Here is an 18,760-nt window from a genome sequence, read left to right as displayed (position 1 = left end):
TAATAGAGGGCAAAAATTCATTTTGTCCTGTCCCAAGTTCTAGAAATAAACAATATCTTTTGCAATTATTTTTCGAACATGGGGAGCTGTTTCCTGTTAACAGCAAGGACATTTATTTGTATTACTCCTCAAACTGTAATCTGTTATTGCATCTTTTCCTCACAAAAGTCACAGCTGACATTAATATAAATGACAATGTATAAGGGTGAAAGAAACTACAAAGTGAGAGAGAACTGGTGGACAGAAACTTTGCCAATGACATCCCAGTGCAGACACCAGTGATGCTAATGCTGGGATCTGTTTCAGCTGGTCAGAATGGGAAATGAATTGTCTGGTATCTGAATGAAACATTTCTAGAATACCTATTATCATGACCCATAATGCAAAAATCATAGAATCAGAATGATTTGGTTTGGAAGGTAACTCAAAGATCATCCAGTTTCAACTAGGTGGACCCTGCCCATGGGCAAGGGTGCCTTTCACTAGACCCTGTTGCCGATTCAGATAGTCTTATAAAGCATCACATAATGTATGCATTGCTGCTATTCTAATGTCACTTTTCACCTTGAAAAAATCCCAAGCCATTTGTAAGACTAGTGTACAGAGACAGTTAGGCCCTGATGTGAAAATAATATTGCATGAGGGATTTAAGAACATGAGCTGAACAGTCCTGTCCAGTATAAAACTACACAGCATTTGCTAGACTGAAAGGATGTAAGTGGGATTTGGTCAGTACCATGGTACCTCTTTGACCCATGAGATGATGAGGTTTTTGCATTGTTAATGGTCAGAACCCTGCATCTGTCTTTTTCCACCTTCACTTCATTCCAGCAACTTCTAACACTGGTCTGACACTTACTGGGACAAGCGAATGGCACCTACTTTCCTTTCTGCAACATCTGTGTTCTCTCTAGGAGGTTCCCAGTCTATTTAGTGGCAACTCTACTTAGCTCGTGGAAATTTGACAAGGACCACTGGCCAGGACACTGTGGCTGGAGACAACAAAACACAGCCATCAAATGCAATTGCACTCTCTGTTAAGCAGCAGGTGTTCTTAACTGTTTGAGTAGGTCTTGCAGCTGACAGTCTTGCTGTGGAACTATTAGACTGACACAGTTTCCAGTCTTTTTGACTGTTAGGGCATCCTCTTTAACAGGAACCTTTTTCTCCTCTCTACTTGACTCAGATCGATTACAGTCTGGAATGCAAACAGATTCTTCACTGTGAAAATATAAAATATAAAAAAGAAGTTTTTCAAGTGTATATATATATATGGCCAGGCACAACAGAGCTGAACACTGTACAACAAAATACAGTTGTTTGACATTTACATGTACTTTTCTGCTCTTCAGAGTTCTCTTATATAGTGACTCCAGATAGCTTTTAAATGAAGAATAAATATCACTGAAGGAAATGCAATGTAGGAAAAAAAAAGTAATCCAGACAACACACAGACAAGAAACAAAATCCCAGCCGACAAAAAAGTAACAGGAAAGTATATATTTTATACAACACTCAGTGATGAATGTCCCTGATGTTACTTAAGTAACAGGGGTCCCCCAGGTGTGTGCCGTGTGGTGTTATAGTTGATAGCCTTATGTACGAGTGACTGTTGTACCCAAAGGGAGCATAGTAATGTGCAAGTGTTTCACTTAATACCCTCCTGCGATGATAAAATTCACCTTGTGGTATGTAACACATGGGAAATGTAAAGGTATAATTTGATCATACTCTGCTTTAAGGGTACATTGATAAATGCCTTACACGGTTCAATGATGAATGAGTAGATCTTTTAATAAATGGTAAACAAAATGCTTCTAACTTGTAGAATGCAACACAATGATACAGTGCTTATTAAGAGTATTGTTCCATGAAAGATTTATAACCATCTGTGACACATGCGGCTTATTCATTTATTAATGAACATGTCTGGAGACATGGATTTTCTGTCCCATGAGGGAGTTCAACGTTTGGAAGTCTGGCTGGGATCAAAATGAGATGGATAGCTGAAATTTCCAAGTATTTCATGGAAGTCAAATAGCTTGAAGTGTCGAAGTACAAAAACATCAAAATGGCCATATTGAAACAGTTCATCCCAGTAACACTGAAAAAATGTAGATTAGGATATTAATTAAAATGGTAACATTGGTGTATACTGCCATGCAAAATATAATGGCCAAGACAAAATTGAAAATAAATATATAAATTACATAAAATTAAATTAAAGAGAAAATATTATGGAAAAGGTGTTTTGAACTCTAAAATGTCCTTAAAACCGCTGTAAAACTCAGCACTTTCCCACAAGATATTTTGAATGAGAAGAACCAATGTTTTCATACTGAAAACTTTTTCATCAATCAGTTTTTCTCTGCTCTTCTAACTGAACCTACTATAACCTCTAATATGTAATGGGACCACTGTTCCAGAGTTCTGGAGCTGCTTCCTCCAAGTTTGAATGCTGTCTCTCTTCATCTGCTCTACTGGCTTAATGAGTCAGGTGTAAGGTTTGTTCTCCCCAGAGCACCATTATGACAACATCACACAGGACACGTGGTTCAGATCACTCGAATGAACATGGTGCAGGGTTTTTTTGGCAGTCAGATGGAACATAGAAATCAGCAGTGGTGACATCTTTCCTCGTTTCTTTTTCTTTTCTAAACATGTTATATGGGATGCACAGGAATTACAAACAGAGGATCTGGCCTGGCATTGTCCCAGGGCTGCTCCTCTTGTTCACAGACATATCACACTGCCCTATAGGCCACTTGCTGTTTGCTTACCTGGTCATTGTAGCTCTCCCACCATTCCCCATACTCCCTTTTGGGGTGAAACATTCTATTTCCGACTTGGGCGGGGCCAGTCTCCTGCCTTTGTACCTAATAAATCACGACAACAACAGGAGCAAACAGAAAGAAGTGATTGCGTGCTCAGCTTTCTGTGACAGCTGCTGTGCAAAGGGCCATGCACATGAATGCTACTGTGGCAGTGGTGGGGTATAGTGCAAAGCAGACGTGGGAGCAGTGGAATAACTGCATAAAACCACAGACCTGTGCTAAAGCAAACAGGGCTATGCAGGACAGGTGCTCACCATTTTCTATTTTATATATATAGGAGGAGCAATAAAATTCCACAGAGTAAATAACATGCTAACCTTTTGTCTTTAATAATTTCTGGAGTTAGACCACAATGTTTGGCTAAGCAGGTTAAGGGAAACAACACTTAAATTAAGGATCAGTGAGAAATCACCTTGTGGCTACGTTTTTAATGCAAAGTTAAACCTTTTCTTTGATCTCTGTAACACTTGACTTATTCCTCTGCTTGCCAAAGCAAGCACAGGTGTAGTTGGTTGCTTGGATAAAATTTGGGTGGGCTTAATGTTCCTACCATGAATGGGCTTTTCTCTCTCCATTAGCAATAAAAGGAGGCTAGGTGACTTGCTGAGATGTAGACATAAAGTCCAGTGAAATCAATCCCAATCCAAGACCCAGTGTGGTACTATGACTGTTTTGCACTTGGATAAGAAATTCACTTGGATAAAGTTTAATACTTGAGGATTTTATCAATCCTGGATAGGATACCAGGATAAGACCTGGTAATCATTTACTCTCTGAGCACTTAATTGGGATATGGACATTGAAGACGTTTTATGTTGGCTCTCTTGCCAGTGGTGAATTTCACCATAATTGTACAAATTCTTGTGTTAGGTGTTGAAATGCCTATTTAAATGCTTTAATAAAATTTGGGCATAATTCCTGCAGATGTCCTCTCAAGGAGTTTTTTATATCCCATTCCCGCATGCTATGAGCTGCACTGTGGGTATTTAACACACTTCTGTGGGGAAGCTTGTACATTTTAACACTGCTAACATTACAGGATACATGACTTTATTTATTCTTTGTCCATTAACCTGATCTATATAGCAAAAGGTTCCTTGAAGAGAACAACCCTGTAAAAGAGAAATAACCTGAGTACACACAAAGTGAGGCTAAACTCTGGATGCAGTTGTAGATCCTCAGAGGCAGTGTACATTGCATAAATAACTGAGGAAGAAGCTTAGTGAATCTGAGAGTGAACCGGACACAAGTAAAATGTGTGCTCAGTGCAGAGAAGTCCTTTCATTTATAAATTATAACCTTACTGAAGGGAGGAACAACAGGAGCTTTGTGGACTGGCTACCAAGGTTTTAAGGCAATCCAGAGTGCGGTATAGGCAGTGCTCCCAAATAGGCATGAAGCTTGCGCAGGACACATATATAGTAAATGGAAGTTGATTCCTAGAGTAGAGGAAAAAGTGGAGGGGCTTAGAGTAGATCAATTCACTGAAAAATACAAAGGAAGTCAAACTGGATCATACAAATTCGATTGGGGCAGCCAGAGAGAAAGAGCAAAGTGAAAAGAATGTGTAGAAACTTCACAGGAAAGAAAAGGAAATGAAGTTGGAGTAAAGGTGTTAGACATCAAAGAAAGTAAAGTTTAGGAAGAGAAGGCAGGAAACAGAGTTACATTTAGAACCAATAATCAAAAGAGAATCTTTGTGCCCAACAAGAGAGAAGGAGAAAAATCAAGACTAAAAGAAGGAATTTGGAGACTACATTCTCACAATAAGCTGAATACTAGAAAGTAGCCAGTGGAAGGAAACAAAAGGTAAGTGTCCTTGACAACTCCATCCTGAAGAACCCCTTGTTAGGGTGCATGTGACAGTTAAAGAAACCCATCAAATTGCCCAGTCTCCAGTCACTAGCATAAATTTCACTGCTCTGAAAGTCAATGGAGAAACTAGTATGAATCATAGAATCATAAAATAGTCAGGGTTGGAAAGGACCTTAAATCATCCAGTTCCAACCCCCCTGCCACAGGCAGGGACACCTCACACTAAACCATCCCACACAAGGCTTTGTTCAACCTGGCCTTGCACACCTCCAGGGATGGAGCATTCACAGCCTCCCTGGGCAACCGATTCCAGTGCCTCACCACCCTTACAGTAAAGAACTTCTTCCTTATATCCAATCTAAACCTCCCCTGTTTAAGTTTTAACCCGTTACCCCTTGCCCTATCGCTACAGTCCCTAATGAAGAGTCCCTCCCCAGCATCCGCTAAAGAGGAAAGTACATCAGAAATAGTATGTTGTCACAGAATGCCTCAAAGCCTTGAACTATAGTAATGCTTCACTGCTATTCATTCAGTGCTAAATATCCATGTGATTATGAAAACTGTTTCCAAACTCTAATCAACACTCCTAGTGTGGAAAGTGCATCTAACCAGTGCATGGAAGCTGAAACTTTCCTTAAGTCACCATTCTGGAAAGTCACACTAGATGTTCTGCATAGAAAGAGTTTTCAGCTTTCAGAGCAGATAAACGACGTGATTTTGCCTTAGAATGTTTTGCATTAGAAAAATGTCCACTTCCTGGCTGTTAAAACAAAGGATTGCTTTAAAAGATTTAATCTGAGGAAGGGAAAAAATCTCAAACATTTCTTTGCAGTTCTCATAAAAAATGCTACTGGGAAAATTAATTTTGTATTTCAGCTGGTGCATGGAGGAGGCACAAAATACTACAGTGTGAGCAGTATTTGCAAAACCAGATTTCTTTTCTCATTGTCAGGTCCAGGACTACACATTGGGTAGAAAAGAGTAGAAAAGTAGAAAAGACTGTGCTTCTGTGAAGAAAGGCAGCTACTAAATTGAAGGATTTAAAACATTTTGGGTCTTTTTTTGTGTTTCTTTGAAGCCTTTGGGTGTGACATTGTGGGCTGTGTAATTTTTTTTGCACAGAGTTGAATATTCTTAAGGAAAACGCTAAAAGATGCATACAAGTATGTTTTATAAGTGTTGATCAGTGACAGGCAATTTACTAAGTAAATCTAAGTAATTCGGTCACTATAGTGCTTATCCATTTGCCAAATACTTACAGAGTCAGATAACTCTGTATTAAACAGCAGTGCCCTGCACTCTCCAGAGAGTATCAGTATAGAAAGAAACATACTCCTGGGCTGAGAGAAACCATGTCTGTACTGCCTTGGGTTTTAATGAACTTTAGGTACATGTGGTAAATGACAGGAAACACCAGAATGACTACTACTACGGGTTTTTCGTTAGACCATTTCCTTGCCTTCTTCACCTTCCAACAAAACTCCTTTTGCAGACCAAAATTAATGGGTGCTATGGGAAAAAAAGGGGAAATATGGGGATCATCATCCTCAATGAGACCAATAGTCATCCACTACAAAGTTGGAGATTACTCTTTAAAACACCAGTTTTAAAGAGTAGATCCCTACTCTTTTTTTCTCATCCAGTGAAGGTGTGGGCCTCTGTACTGACAAGAGCTGGTAGTCTTTAGGTATGGACTTCATTAGACTATACTTACACTTTAAAACCTGGTCCACCTGACTTCAAGTTAGGGTGAGACCCAGTTGTGCTCATGACTCCTGAGGGGATTCAGAAAAATTTATAGTGTAGTGATGAAATACTGTCTTTTTGCTTTCCATCATTTTAACAGTCTTTCCAATGTGCTTTTACCTGGAACTTGGACAGATTGCTTAATGTTACAAAGCCATCCACCTTTCCAGATCCAGCTATATATTTTAATTGCAATATCTTACATTCAAGTAGTATTTTTCATCTGCAATATTACTTGGTCTTGATACTAAGAAATGGTGAAGAACTTTCATAGCAGTAGAGTTAAGGCTGGCCTTTAGATTCAGTAAGGCTATATGTGCTTGAAGATTTGAGCATAAATGGTAAAATATGAAATACAAAAAATGTTTAGTGTTGTCACTCTGGCGGCTGCTTTGAACTACAAACATACTGTGCTCTTGAAAATAAGTTTTGTTAGATTGGTCATGCTATCTTGACATTGTCTCACTTTGCACTAGATACTTTTAGAGGGTCTCAGCTTATTGTGTGACATTTTCCCACTAATATAATGGCTAAAATAAATGACATATTATTAAGCACGGCAATTTGTGTTCCTTAAAACACATAAATCACCAAATAAACAGCGTTTGCTTAACAGCACAATTTCAGCAAGCAAAATGACTTTCAAGCTAAACTCACAATTTTTGTTTTCAAGTGCAGCATAATCAAGTGGTCATATGTGGTTGCAGCTGGTGAATTAAAATGATGGTTTTGATGGAATGATATACAAAGCATTATACTTGTTCTAGGGAAGATTAGACCAATAGCAAAATATTACCAGCATGTTTAATTATCTTCTTCCAGAAAAAGTATCTCTGAAATGCTGGACAAACCATTGTAATAAGAGTTTTGTACAATAAGGTCTTATTCACACCAGACTTCTTGTTCAGCCCATTCTATTTGCTATGTTGAACTTCTATCCTCTTTTCTTCAGGTATATATAACAAAAGATGCCATAGGAACGACGCATTACTTAATTCGTTATTTCCTTCATTATGTTGAAAAGGGAAGCAGTACCTCATTTGCTCTGAAGCATTTTAAATGATAGAAACTTCTGTAAGTTTGTGAAAAGGATGGATGGGGCTTGCATTGCAACGCATTACCTTGGAACTGAGCTTAACATGATGTTTCTCAGTTTTGCTGAGTTAAAAGAAAGAAGTTTCTCTTTGCCAATGTTTTTTATTACTGGGCTTTGTTATGTTATGCTGTGTATTTAACATATTAATTCTATTTGTTTTTCTAATGTTTTTCATCTTTAAAGCTTGGTCATTAGATTTTTAACCTTTCTGTTTCTGCTACTTCCTTACTGGAGAGTGGACTGCAAAATGGCTTTTGTTTTTTTGGCAGTGCATAATTATAAGTCATCAATCACTGCAATGCAGAATGCTATAACAAATTAAAAGAGATTTTTGTGTTTATGTACTTTAACAGACATCTGCCTTGAATTGCAGTTACAGTTATTAATTAAAACCCATCTGTAACCAAATGCAGTTCCAAGTCAGCTGAAATTCCAGCTTTTCTACCTATCCACACCAACTTTCAGCACTCAAGGACAAATAACATTCCTTATAGCTCATACAGGTATTTCTATAGTGTCAGACTGGCTCATGTCGTGTTTGGATCTTGGAAAAATAGTGGATGGCCTAGTTTTCTGTTTGTCAAATTGATTACAATGCCAGTTCATATCAAAGATTAGTTTGGAAAGAACCAGAAATTCCCTTGTTAGACAAACCGGTGCTCAGGTCAGATGGTAGTCTGCAACAGGATCTTCATAGAATCATAGAACAGTCTGGGTCAGAAAGGAGGAAGAAACCCTCAAAGCTCATCTAGTTCACCCCCCTTGCAATGGGTATGGACATCTTCAACTAGATCAGGTTGCCCAGAACCACATCCAGCCTGGCCTTAAATACCTCCAGGGATGGTGCACCCATCCCTCTCTGGGCAAGCTGTGCCAATGTTTTACTAACCTCATTGTAAACAATTTTTTACTCACATCCAGCCTGAATTTCCCCTCTTTTACTTCAAAACCTTTAGTTTACCACCTCTCATCCTATTGCACAACATGTGTGTTAATGGACATGAGACCATATGTGTGGCTTGTTTGGGTATTCTTCAGCATGACCAATAAGGACCTTGATGTTAATAGTATATGGTGACATTAATTTATCAGCAGAATTTTGGGAGACAGGCTTAAAGATGAAAAAAGGTAAAAGGGGCAAACAATGTTGTCAAAAACCAGGAAACTCCTCCTCAGCTATTTTTTCCCCTAAAAAAATATCCAGCTGCTGGGTCCCATCTTCACTGTTCTTTTCTTTTTGTAGTACCCTAGCAACACTGATTTGTGCAATTTTGAGCAAATATTTGTGTAACAGTAGGCAGGGAAATGTTTACAATGTAATTTAGTTTGCACAGTTCAACTATGACATTTGGTTCAAAATGATGGGAATGCTTTCTTAATAGTATAAATAATTCCCCCAATTAGGCTTGAACGCATATGCAGCACTAGTGCAGCCAAAAAACTTCTATCAATCAATCAATCAATCAATCAGTCAGTAATTTAATTGATGTTGAGGGGAAAATTCAAAACAACAACACTAGCAGTGTACACAGATTAAAACCCATTGTAATCAGGGCATTCAACAAAAATTCATTATACAGATGGAATGTTTTATCAAAATCTTTCAGCTCTAATATCTTTCACTGGGTTTCATAAAATATTCTTCATTAATTTCACAATACTTGAACTTTAATTTATCACAGTATCAAGCTTGTCCAAAAAGACACCAAAACTAAATTATATAGGGAAAAATGAAGGACTCAAACCATTCAGAAATCTCTCAATCTAAATGTTTGCAGCATATTGAATTAAAATAGCTCTAAATGATCCATTTGGGAACCGATCATTAATAAATGAAGACTAATCAGTCAAAAGGTTAATGACTTCTGAAGAGTCAAATATTTTTTCCTGCATGCATCGATATCTTTTTCTAGCAAGGCTGCAAAGCAAACAAATACCTGGTATTACTATAGCTAGATTTTGGCTTTTAAAATAAGAGCAACACCCACTGAGCCAAACCTTCACCTCATGCAAATTGCTACCTGCTCTAATGGCATGGCATGACATGACATCGTGTAAGCTTACCCTTTACTGTTTTCCCATTACCTCATAGTACAAAGCCATCTAAGTGCTTTTGTGTAATTTATAGTTGATGGTCCCTTAAACAGAATCTGTAAAAATTAACGTATCATCTTGCTGGCAGATGATGATTTGTCAGTGACATCTTTTGCCTTAGAGTAATCTCTTGTCCTGTTTTGTGCAGCAATTTCACATTTTGGGTTTTATTACACTGGGATGAGCAATGGTTAAAATCTGGTCACTGCCACAGTTCAGGGATCATAGAATCATAGAATAGTTAGGGTTGGAAACGACCTTAAGATCATCTAGTTCCAGCCACCCTGCCATGGGCAGGGACACCTCACACTAAACCATCTCACCCAAGGCTCTGTCCAACCTGGCCTTGAACACTGCCAGGGATGGAGCACTCACAGCCTCCCTGGGCAACCGATTCCAGTGCCTCACCACCCTAACAGGAAAGAATTTCCTCCTTATATCCAATCTAAACTTCCCCTGTTTAAGTTTTAACCCATTGCCCCGGTTGGCTTTCTAGGCTGCGAGCGCACACTGCCAGCTCATGTTCATTTTCCCATCAACCAACACCCCCAAGTCCTTCTCCGCAGGGCTGCTCTGAATCTCTTCTCTGCCCAACCTGTGGCTGTGCCTGGGATTGCTCCGACTCAGGTGTAGGATGATGATGATCATTTCTATAATATCACTTCTTAAGCATTAGTTCCTCTAATTCACATTCTTCAATAATCTCCTGGCTAGTTCTCCATACACAGAAGAGTTGATTTAAAAACCTGAAAGTTACCAGTAAATTATTTGTCTATTCCACAAAACTTCAGGATTTCAAATAATGTCCATTTTTTTTTTTGGCTATTAAAATAAAACCAGAATTTTAAAGGTCTTTTAGTGTAAAGCAAACATAAAAGCCTAATGGATGTGGCACTCATGTGGTACAAGAGACCCAGGATGGAATCAATCCTCTGGCATTGTTTGACATTAAAAATTGTTGTTGTTTTCAGCAGGCTAGAAAATCACTCTCTGCCTTTTCCAGTTAATGCTTATTTTATACAAGACAGAATGGTTCCACCAGGCTGCAGCAGGAAAGCAATCCATGCTGGCATAACTGACAGGCTGCTTATAGAGCTGTGTAAGAAGTGATACACGATTCTTGAGCTCAGTAGCATGAGGTTAGCTCTTCTGTATTAGGTTTCATGTTTCTATGAGTAAACCAATGCAACTACCTGCAGAAACTGAAGAACCAATGAGTTTTATAAAGTCTGTGACTGTTATTCTATGGATTGGAAAAGCTATTTTGCTAGGCACTGGACCTGATGGACCTGTTGTTACCTTAGCATGCTATATGACCGATCAGATCAACAAGAGTGTCTCAACCTTTTGGTTGTGCAAATTGTGAGTACGAACCTATAAGTCATGCCCTGGCAAAGTCTGGTAAGTAGGAAGTTTTTACAAATCAGTTTGAGAGAGAAGTGTTGTGTTCTTTTACCATCATTCAAAACATGTCAAAAAAAAAATTGTTCTAGCTGCATATAAATGAAGACAAAATTGGCACTTGTACTATAAAGAAATATGTCCCAAAAGAATATGCTGTGGCAGAAACTCACGATCAGTGTCTTTCTCAATGGTGTACACATGAGGAATGTGAGCCAGCTTCAGCTTTCCACAGAACTCCCACAGTTTTTCTTGTACTCTGTCTTCTTTACAGGACTTAAAGCTCCATGTCAAATAACAGCCCTGTTTCATCTCTTAGGCGTCTTATCTTCCTGAAGCACAGGGAATTTGAATGTCTCACATTTACACCTACAAGCCTCGTGATGATAATGCACACATATATTTTAAAATCATTTGATCACATCTTGATGGCCATGTCTTCAAATCTATCCATTTATTCTTGGATGTGGCTTTCAACTAGTCAAAATTTGCATGGACTGCATCTGGGAGCCCCTTAGCATGCTGTGTGTAACAGTGGCAGAGGTTTATTCTGATGGGGATTCCTATTTGTCTGGAAACTCAATGTTTTGCAGAGGCTTTCCTGCTAATGGAACACAGTGGTAGCCAACCTCAGAGAAACTGCAACAGCTGAGATTGCTCAAGTTAGTTCAAGCTTGAGAAATTTTGGTTTACTTGTCAGTGCTTTGAATGGATCTCAATCAGATTCAGAATGTGAAGGAAAGTTTCAAAAACATCCCGAGAAATTAAAAAAAAAGGTGGGGTTTTGGAGAGAAATTTCAATCAGGCTTCTGAAAAAGCTCATTTCTAGGCTTTGATGCTGAGATATGATGCGCTGATGTATTATATAATATTTAGACTGCAATATTTTTAAATCATAAATGTCAGCTTGCCTGGGCCAAGAATATTTTTCTTGTTTTATGGATCAAAATAGCTCCTGTTTGAATTGTAACAAACCAGATACAGTCAGTCATCAGAGGGAAGAAGGGAGAGAACTGATAAGGAGGAAAATCAGCTGTTCCTTGCAGGAAACAAAGCACACAGTGTGATGGTAGACACCTGTTTCCAAAATATTTCATTATGGCACAGTTTGGGACTGTCTGATGTAAACAGTAATTATAACTGTTAGTGGTCCAGTGCTGAATCCAATCTGATGGAAAAATCTACCTTGCTTATCATGTTTTCCTCACAGGAGACAGGGAATAGCATTTAACAGCATGTGAGCCTGGATACCCGAACGCTTTTCCTGATCCCTGTGCAAGGCAGACACTCTGTCCCTTAGGCTGCTGCTACTGTACCAGTGTAGTGCTTGAAGGGAGAAAAATGCTCTCAAATGAGACCTGGTTCTTTGTCTAAGACAAAACAGAATAATAGTGATTATACATTAAAAAATCCTATGGTTCACCTGAGGGTGAGTATTGGCTCACTAGAGCAAGGGATCCCTACTCCTGAATGAAAGCTGTCAGTCCTATCAGTTCTGTGGATGTATACAAAGCAGTGCCCAATTTTGCAATCACACAGTGGTAGACAAACTTCTTAGCAGGAAAGGTAAGAGAAAGTTTGGGACATCTGGTTTACCTCACAGGCCAAGGTAGCATCACTGAGACTACTTAGTGTGCATTCCTGTCTAGAAGTATCATAGTAGCAGGTCTGGTAGCAGAAACGATCTTTATCTCACCTGGGATATAGTTATTTGAGAATGAGAAGAGGGTAAGTTAGCCCTGTATTTTGGACTCTTGCAAAGCGGCTGTGTAGCATAGAAGATAATATTTTCTGGGACCTTAAGGTAGGATTTGTTTTGTTTATTTATAGCCTTCCTTATCCCTATGAAATTAACAGGTAAGATAACTGAGAGCAGGAGGTCCAGATATGTCTCTGCTCAGGCTGGTGTGGCTTTGACTCCAGATACATAGTGTTCATCATTCTTTGTGGAATCAGTTCTGATAACGTCTAGTTTGTTAGCCCTGCTTTTCATGGTAGAATATATTTTGGTGAGTACTGCTGAATCACAAGAGCCTATGGTGAAATGGTTTTCATTTCACTGGGTAATGAATAGTTTTACTCTCTCCTTCTACATATTTCAGTATGTGAAGATTCATTCCAGCATATATCCACAGCTTGCCTGATTTTCTTAATTGAAGAACACCTCATGCAAAAAGTCATATAGGACTTCAGCAGATGCATTTCTTTATTTAAGCAAATGCAGTATTGTTATCTGTCATTTTGCAGCTGATGGGAAAGCTCTGAATGGAGCACTGGCATTATCTGTTCGACAATGATTTGATGCAGTACTACACTGTGCTATAGATTAGTGTCAAGAAGCAAAATGCTAATGATAGGGGCCCCTCTATGCACTGGTGACTTAAATAGCATGTTTCTTTAAAATTCCGCAGTGACTCACTCTCTTTTAAATAAAACCCCTCTGAGCTATTTAAATAAAGCCATGGAGCTCTAGTGCATACTTCCTTTGATTCTGAGTACTTCAGTGTTTACTTGAATAACTATCCAAACAAGCTTTTGAGCATCATAGTGATTAATACCTTGAAATGTATTACTTTCTGCAGCAATATTTTTTTCCAGAAATGTTTGAGTATTAAGTCAAATGGTTGTATTCTCTTTGTTCGTGCTCTACCATAAGCAGAATTGAAGCTGAAAGTGGTTTTCTGTTCTTTCTTGGACATGATAACAGACACAGCTGAAGTCCTGGGCAGCATTTTAAATGTACTCAGCACATTTCAGGATCTGTTTTGTTTTCTTTCATGCAACCAAATAGGCATTGATTAGAGAGAATTTCCCATGGCTGATGGAATCAGTTTCCTCTTGTATCCCACACCCTTCAGGCACACACTGACTGAGCACTGCTCTACTCCCTGGCACCATCACAGTTTAACCAGCTGAGGATTCAGACACACAGATTAAGAGTGTTGTAGGTTTTTATCTGTTGATGAACGCTGCTCATGACATAAAAGATTTTCTCCAAGTTTCAAATGAAATGTTCTAGTTCTTTAGGCAAATACGTAAACATATCAGCGTTGTGCTGCCTTTATAATCCCTACACACACATATCGGGCATTCTCAATGCTCTTCAGGATTGAAGGCATTCCCAAGACAGTGCTATTGAAAAAGAAGTTATTGCTAATGATGATCTATTACATTCTGCTAATAACTTTCTACCACAGGTGTTATCTACGTATTGTGGGATATAAAGAAGTAGTAGCAGTCCTCAAAAAGAAGAAAATACACCTGGTCTCTTAAGATATTTAATAGCAGGGTATCCTCTTTCAGAACAAAACAAAGATTTTAGAGCAGTATCTATCTTTCAAAACTTGCCCTCCCAATCCCAAGCTCTTCCCATCATCTATAACTTCATTTTATGAGTAAAAACTTGTGAGATGGCAAATGATCTCTGAAGCAAAAGTGACGGGAAATAATAATGATCTCAGAGAGGAAGAATGCCCTCCTATTGAGGACATATTATGAAGAATGCCTCTTCTATCTGGCCCAGAAGTTGTTACAGGGCTTCAAACCTGAATACCTCAGGTCATTCAGGCATACAGACAGAGGCTGTAGGAAAGGAAAAAGACATTTCAGATAACCATCACCTAAGCTGATAAAGGATTTATACTTTAAAAATAGCATCCTACTCTGCACCTGGAAAGGAAATGGAAGATACCATCATTAACTGATCTTAGGTATAAAATATCTTGTAATAGACTGGCCATTTCTGTACCAATTCAAAGTCACTGAAAGAGAAGCATTAGCCATAATCTGACAGAAACAAGTAATCTCTGGCATAATTTGTCCTGCAGGTATTACTAAGAAAATCCTTCCTCAAGTATAAATTGTAGTTCAAACAAAAATGAAAATAATTATTTTCCTTGTCCCATGCCAACTCCAATTGTGAACAACAGCATATCCTAAAATCCACATGTGTTTCAGTGAGGAGGAAAATCTAGCTGCTTGTCACTTCCAGGTTAGGCATAGATAGCTGATTAATGACAAAACTTTCATATAGGAAGAATTATTTGTTTATGCCAGCAGTTAAATAAACCAAATCATCCCCATAGCACTCATATCAAAGTGAAAGGGATCAAATGATGAAAATGAAACACTGGGCTGGGTGTACTTCTACATGTTCTGTCCGTGAAGCAGGACAGTATTTCTATTCCAGAGCTCTCCTTTGTCTTTAGCATTGACTAACTCTAATTTTTATACATTGAACATAGAAATTGTCTTCGTGATCTCTGAAGTCAAATGATTCCTTGGGAAGAAACAAAGAAATATCTCACAATGAGCATCTCTTCAATGGCAGGAAAGGTAGTGAGCATCTGAATTTGATGGAGTTAGGAGAATAAATACAGAAAAAAGTATCAAGGTAAAGAAGAGAAGACAGGTGAGGACAGAAAGAAAGCAGGAAGAGATAATACAAGAAAGGAAAATCAAGGGCATAGGAGATAAAAAGTATAACAGAGGAGTCATATGAAACAAATCCTCAGATGCCTGAGAGTGGCTGCTAACAATGACACTTGTTTTTATTATTCCATGTTGATTATGTAGCACTAACAGCAACTCTGTTGTCTTATTGCTGTGACTAGAGGCAAAACACAAACACTATACAATTCATTTGAGGGAAAGAGATTGTGAATTGGTGCATTCAGGACAAGGCAATGAGTTATATTTCTTGTTCTCTTGCTCTTTTCTCCTAAGATCTTGTTTCCGTCTCTATATTAAGTGTACAGATGACACAGACAGTAATTCCAGCCTTATAACTGTTTGCCCACTGCTCTGTCCCCTTTTTATACAGCATTGTGACTAAATCAAACCCCAAACTGTTACAGGTGTGGAAGAGAGAACTCACTCCTCTCCCAGTGCAGAAATAAAGGGAATTAATATTTTTCCCTCTGTTCTTCCACCATTAACTCTCAGAAGAGCAAAATTTCTTCCCCACACTCCCACATTAGCAAACTTTACCTAAGGGTTTCACCAGATGATCCCCTTCGTTTCCATAGGTTGACCAGGCTGCTTGAGCGGCTTGCAGCTGAAGAGGACTTTCCATCCCCTACGTGCATGCGAACCACTGTCGATGTGGTGAATGCGCTGCGTACGTTTCTTTCAGGCTTCGCAAGGATGATATACACCTTGGGCACAAACATGCAGCCAAGGGCCACCGTGGCACTCAGACTCACTGAGAAACACATTGTAATTATCTTGTAGTTGCTTCCAAAATATATTGGCACAAAAGCCAGCCAAATTATGCAGGTGGTATACATTGTAAAGGCAATATACTTTGCTTCATTGAAATTAGCTGGGACGTTTCTTGTCTTAAATGCATAAAAGGTGCAACTCAAAATTAATAATCCATTATATCCAAGGGGAGTTACAACACCCAAGTTGGTGGTGTTGCAAATCAGGTAGACCTCTCGGATGCTTGGGTAATCATGCATGATATCTGGTGGCTCCATTATAAAGAGGGCAACAATTATGCCTAATTGTATGCATATCAAGATAAATGCAATAACTAGTTGGGCGCAGGCACTCATGAACCTAGGCTTCTTTGTACAGATTTTCTTCTTGCTTCCAGCCAGGATTCTTGCAATGCGGTTAGTTTTAGTTACTAAAGCAGAATAACTCATAGCTGGGGAGAGGCCGATACCAATTCGCTGAAGATAACAGTAAATCTGTTGAGGTTTTGCGATGAGGCAGAACGTGCACAAGTAACCCAAGCAGATGCCAGCTAGAATGATGTAGCAAAGTTCTCGGCTGGATGATTTGACCACTGGAGTATCACGGTACATTATGAATATAGCTGTAACAAACAAGGTGGCCAGCAAACCCAGACATGCAAAAACAACTGCTGCAATTGGTTCAGGATCACCCCATCTCAGATACTGGACTGGGATGAGGTCACAACCTACAGAAAAAGGAAAAACAAAAGTAAACATAAATATATAGAAGTGACATTCTTTAATGATATAGTTACAGGTTTTCCTGATATTTCTCTTATCTATCAGCCTTGATGCTATGTGAGCACTGCTTAACAGTAGCAAAAACACTGGTGTGCTGACAGCACCCTTCTAGCTACTATGCAATTAAAAGCACAGTACTATGAGGACTACTATGGGGAGAATTAACTCCATTTCAGCCAGACCCCATACAATAGGAATAAGGGGGGAGGACCTTGATGTTCTGGAGTGCAACCTACTGACAACAGTAGACATAGTGACACTGCCAGCCAGGGCAGGACAGCAGGATGATAGAGTGAAGGAAATGCAACTAAAACCTTTAATCCCTCCTATACTTGTATTAAGCTTGACTAATAATGACTGAAAATTCTAAATGACCTCAAAATTTGTGACCATCGTAATCAGTTTGCTATCTTCTGGGCAGGTCTGACAGAATGCTTGATGTCAACCTAACTGGGAATGGGTCATGTCAACGCACTTCTCTCCACAGGGATGGAGCACTGTGTGCACGTAACTGCATTTTCAGCAGTGAGGATAATTACTACTGTGTGATGGGCATCTGCATGCCAAGCAATCTCAGCTAATTAGGGAACTTGGGACCTCGGTGATGAACTTGACTTGATGAACAGGAGTAAATGTCGATGTCAGGGCTAGAATCTGAGAATTTCTACATGCAAGGTCTACTCTTCGCCTTTAAGTGAAGCTTAAAGGTTTTTCAAATCTGACACTGACATTCTTAGTAGTATAAATCATTTCATTAAAAGGTAGGGGTGGGAATCAAGCTTATATCCTCTCATCTCCCATTATTTCTGTATTCTATATCTCTTCACTATTAATATTATCAAAAATACAGTTGCTACAATGAGGTGGTATACTCAATAGATTGTATGGCAAAAGTACAAGGCAGTTCTGTATTCTTGCAGAAAGCAGAAAAAGCAGAAGGATAAGGGTCAACAAATCTTTGACATTAGTGCAGTTAAAGGATACAAATTTGTAGTCACTCCAGTGTAACAGAATTGTTCTCTTCATTACTAAATTCATATTAAGTTGACATCCATATTTTAACTGCATTCCTGTGCAAAGCTTTCTGTTGCAGTAATGAAATTATTGCCATGTCTTAATGTAACAAAGACATTTAAATTTTTATGAAACCCTTTCATAGCATTAGTTAATGATACTTATTTGAATCTTTATGATTTTAAAGGGTTTACTTGTTTCACGGTAAAAGAGACACTGCATTTCATTCTAAAAGTCCATTAAGATTAATGTGGCATGGGAATCACATAATTAAAATCATCATTTTATGCCAGTGAGAGTGGTGGAAGAAAGGTGAACACCAGAAAGCATACTCTGGTGTGTGCAGATACCCCATATGGGTTCTTCCCCAATAAGTTTTATGGGTGACCTCTGAATCTGTTTTCAGTTTTACCAAAATGTAATTAAAATTTTAGTGAAACAAATTGTTACCAGCTTCTAATACTGCTATATATCCTTGGACAAGAAATTTGAAGGGAAAAGTTCTTTATCTGACAGTTGGCCTTTACATAGGGACAATGATATAGGGGCTGAATTTTGTTTAGTTACTAATGTTGCAGCAGAGGTGAATTGTGACTAAACATTTCTCATTAGTTTCAGTCTATTTCACACCTTCCTTGCTTTATTACTCTTTTTACATTCTCTTAATAAAATACCTGAGGAAAGAGTTGAAAACTTTACTGGTTTTCCCCCCATCTCTGTGTATAATTTATGAGGAGAATGCTAAACTGTGCAATGATTTATTCCTCAATTACGAT

The 18,760-nt window shown here is 38.6% G+C and overlaps 1 protein-coding gene across 1 annotated transcript in view; it reads right to left on the bottom strand.

The window, feature by feature from the left end:
• GRM5 (glutamate metabotropic receptor 5) overlaps positions 1-18,760 on the bottom strand; it is a 265,098-nt gene that overhangs the window by 6,224 nt on the left and 240,114 nt on the right. The window contains exons 8-10 of the mRNA XM_065675884.1: positions 15,976-16,915; positions 2,781-2,876; positions 1,060-1,221 (exon numbers count right to left, since the gene is read on the bottom strand). Of these exons, the coding sequence (XP_065531956.1) occupies positions 1,060-1,221; positions 2,781-2,876; positions 15,976-16,915 (1,198 nt within the window). The remainder of the gene's footprint in view (positions 1-1,059; positions 1,222-2,780; positions 2,877-15,975; positions 16,916-18,760) is intronic.

Source organism: Lathamus discolor, chromosome 4 (genome assembly GCF_037157495.1).
Source record: "Lathamus discolor isolate bLatDis1 chromosome 4, bLatDis1.hap1, whole genome shotgun sequence".
NCBI classification, from domain to species: Eukaryota; Metazoa; Chordata; class Aves; order Psittaciformes; family Psittacidae; genus Lathamus; species Lathamus discolor.
Note: the sequence above shows the minus strand (reverse complement) of the source record. Positions and strands in the feature narration are given on the sequence as shown.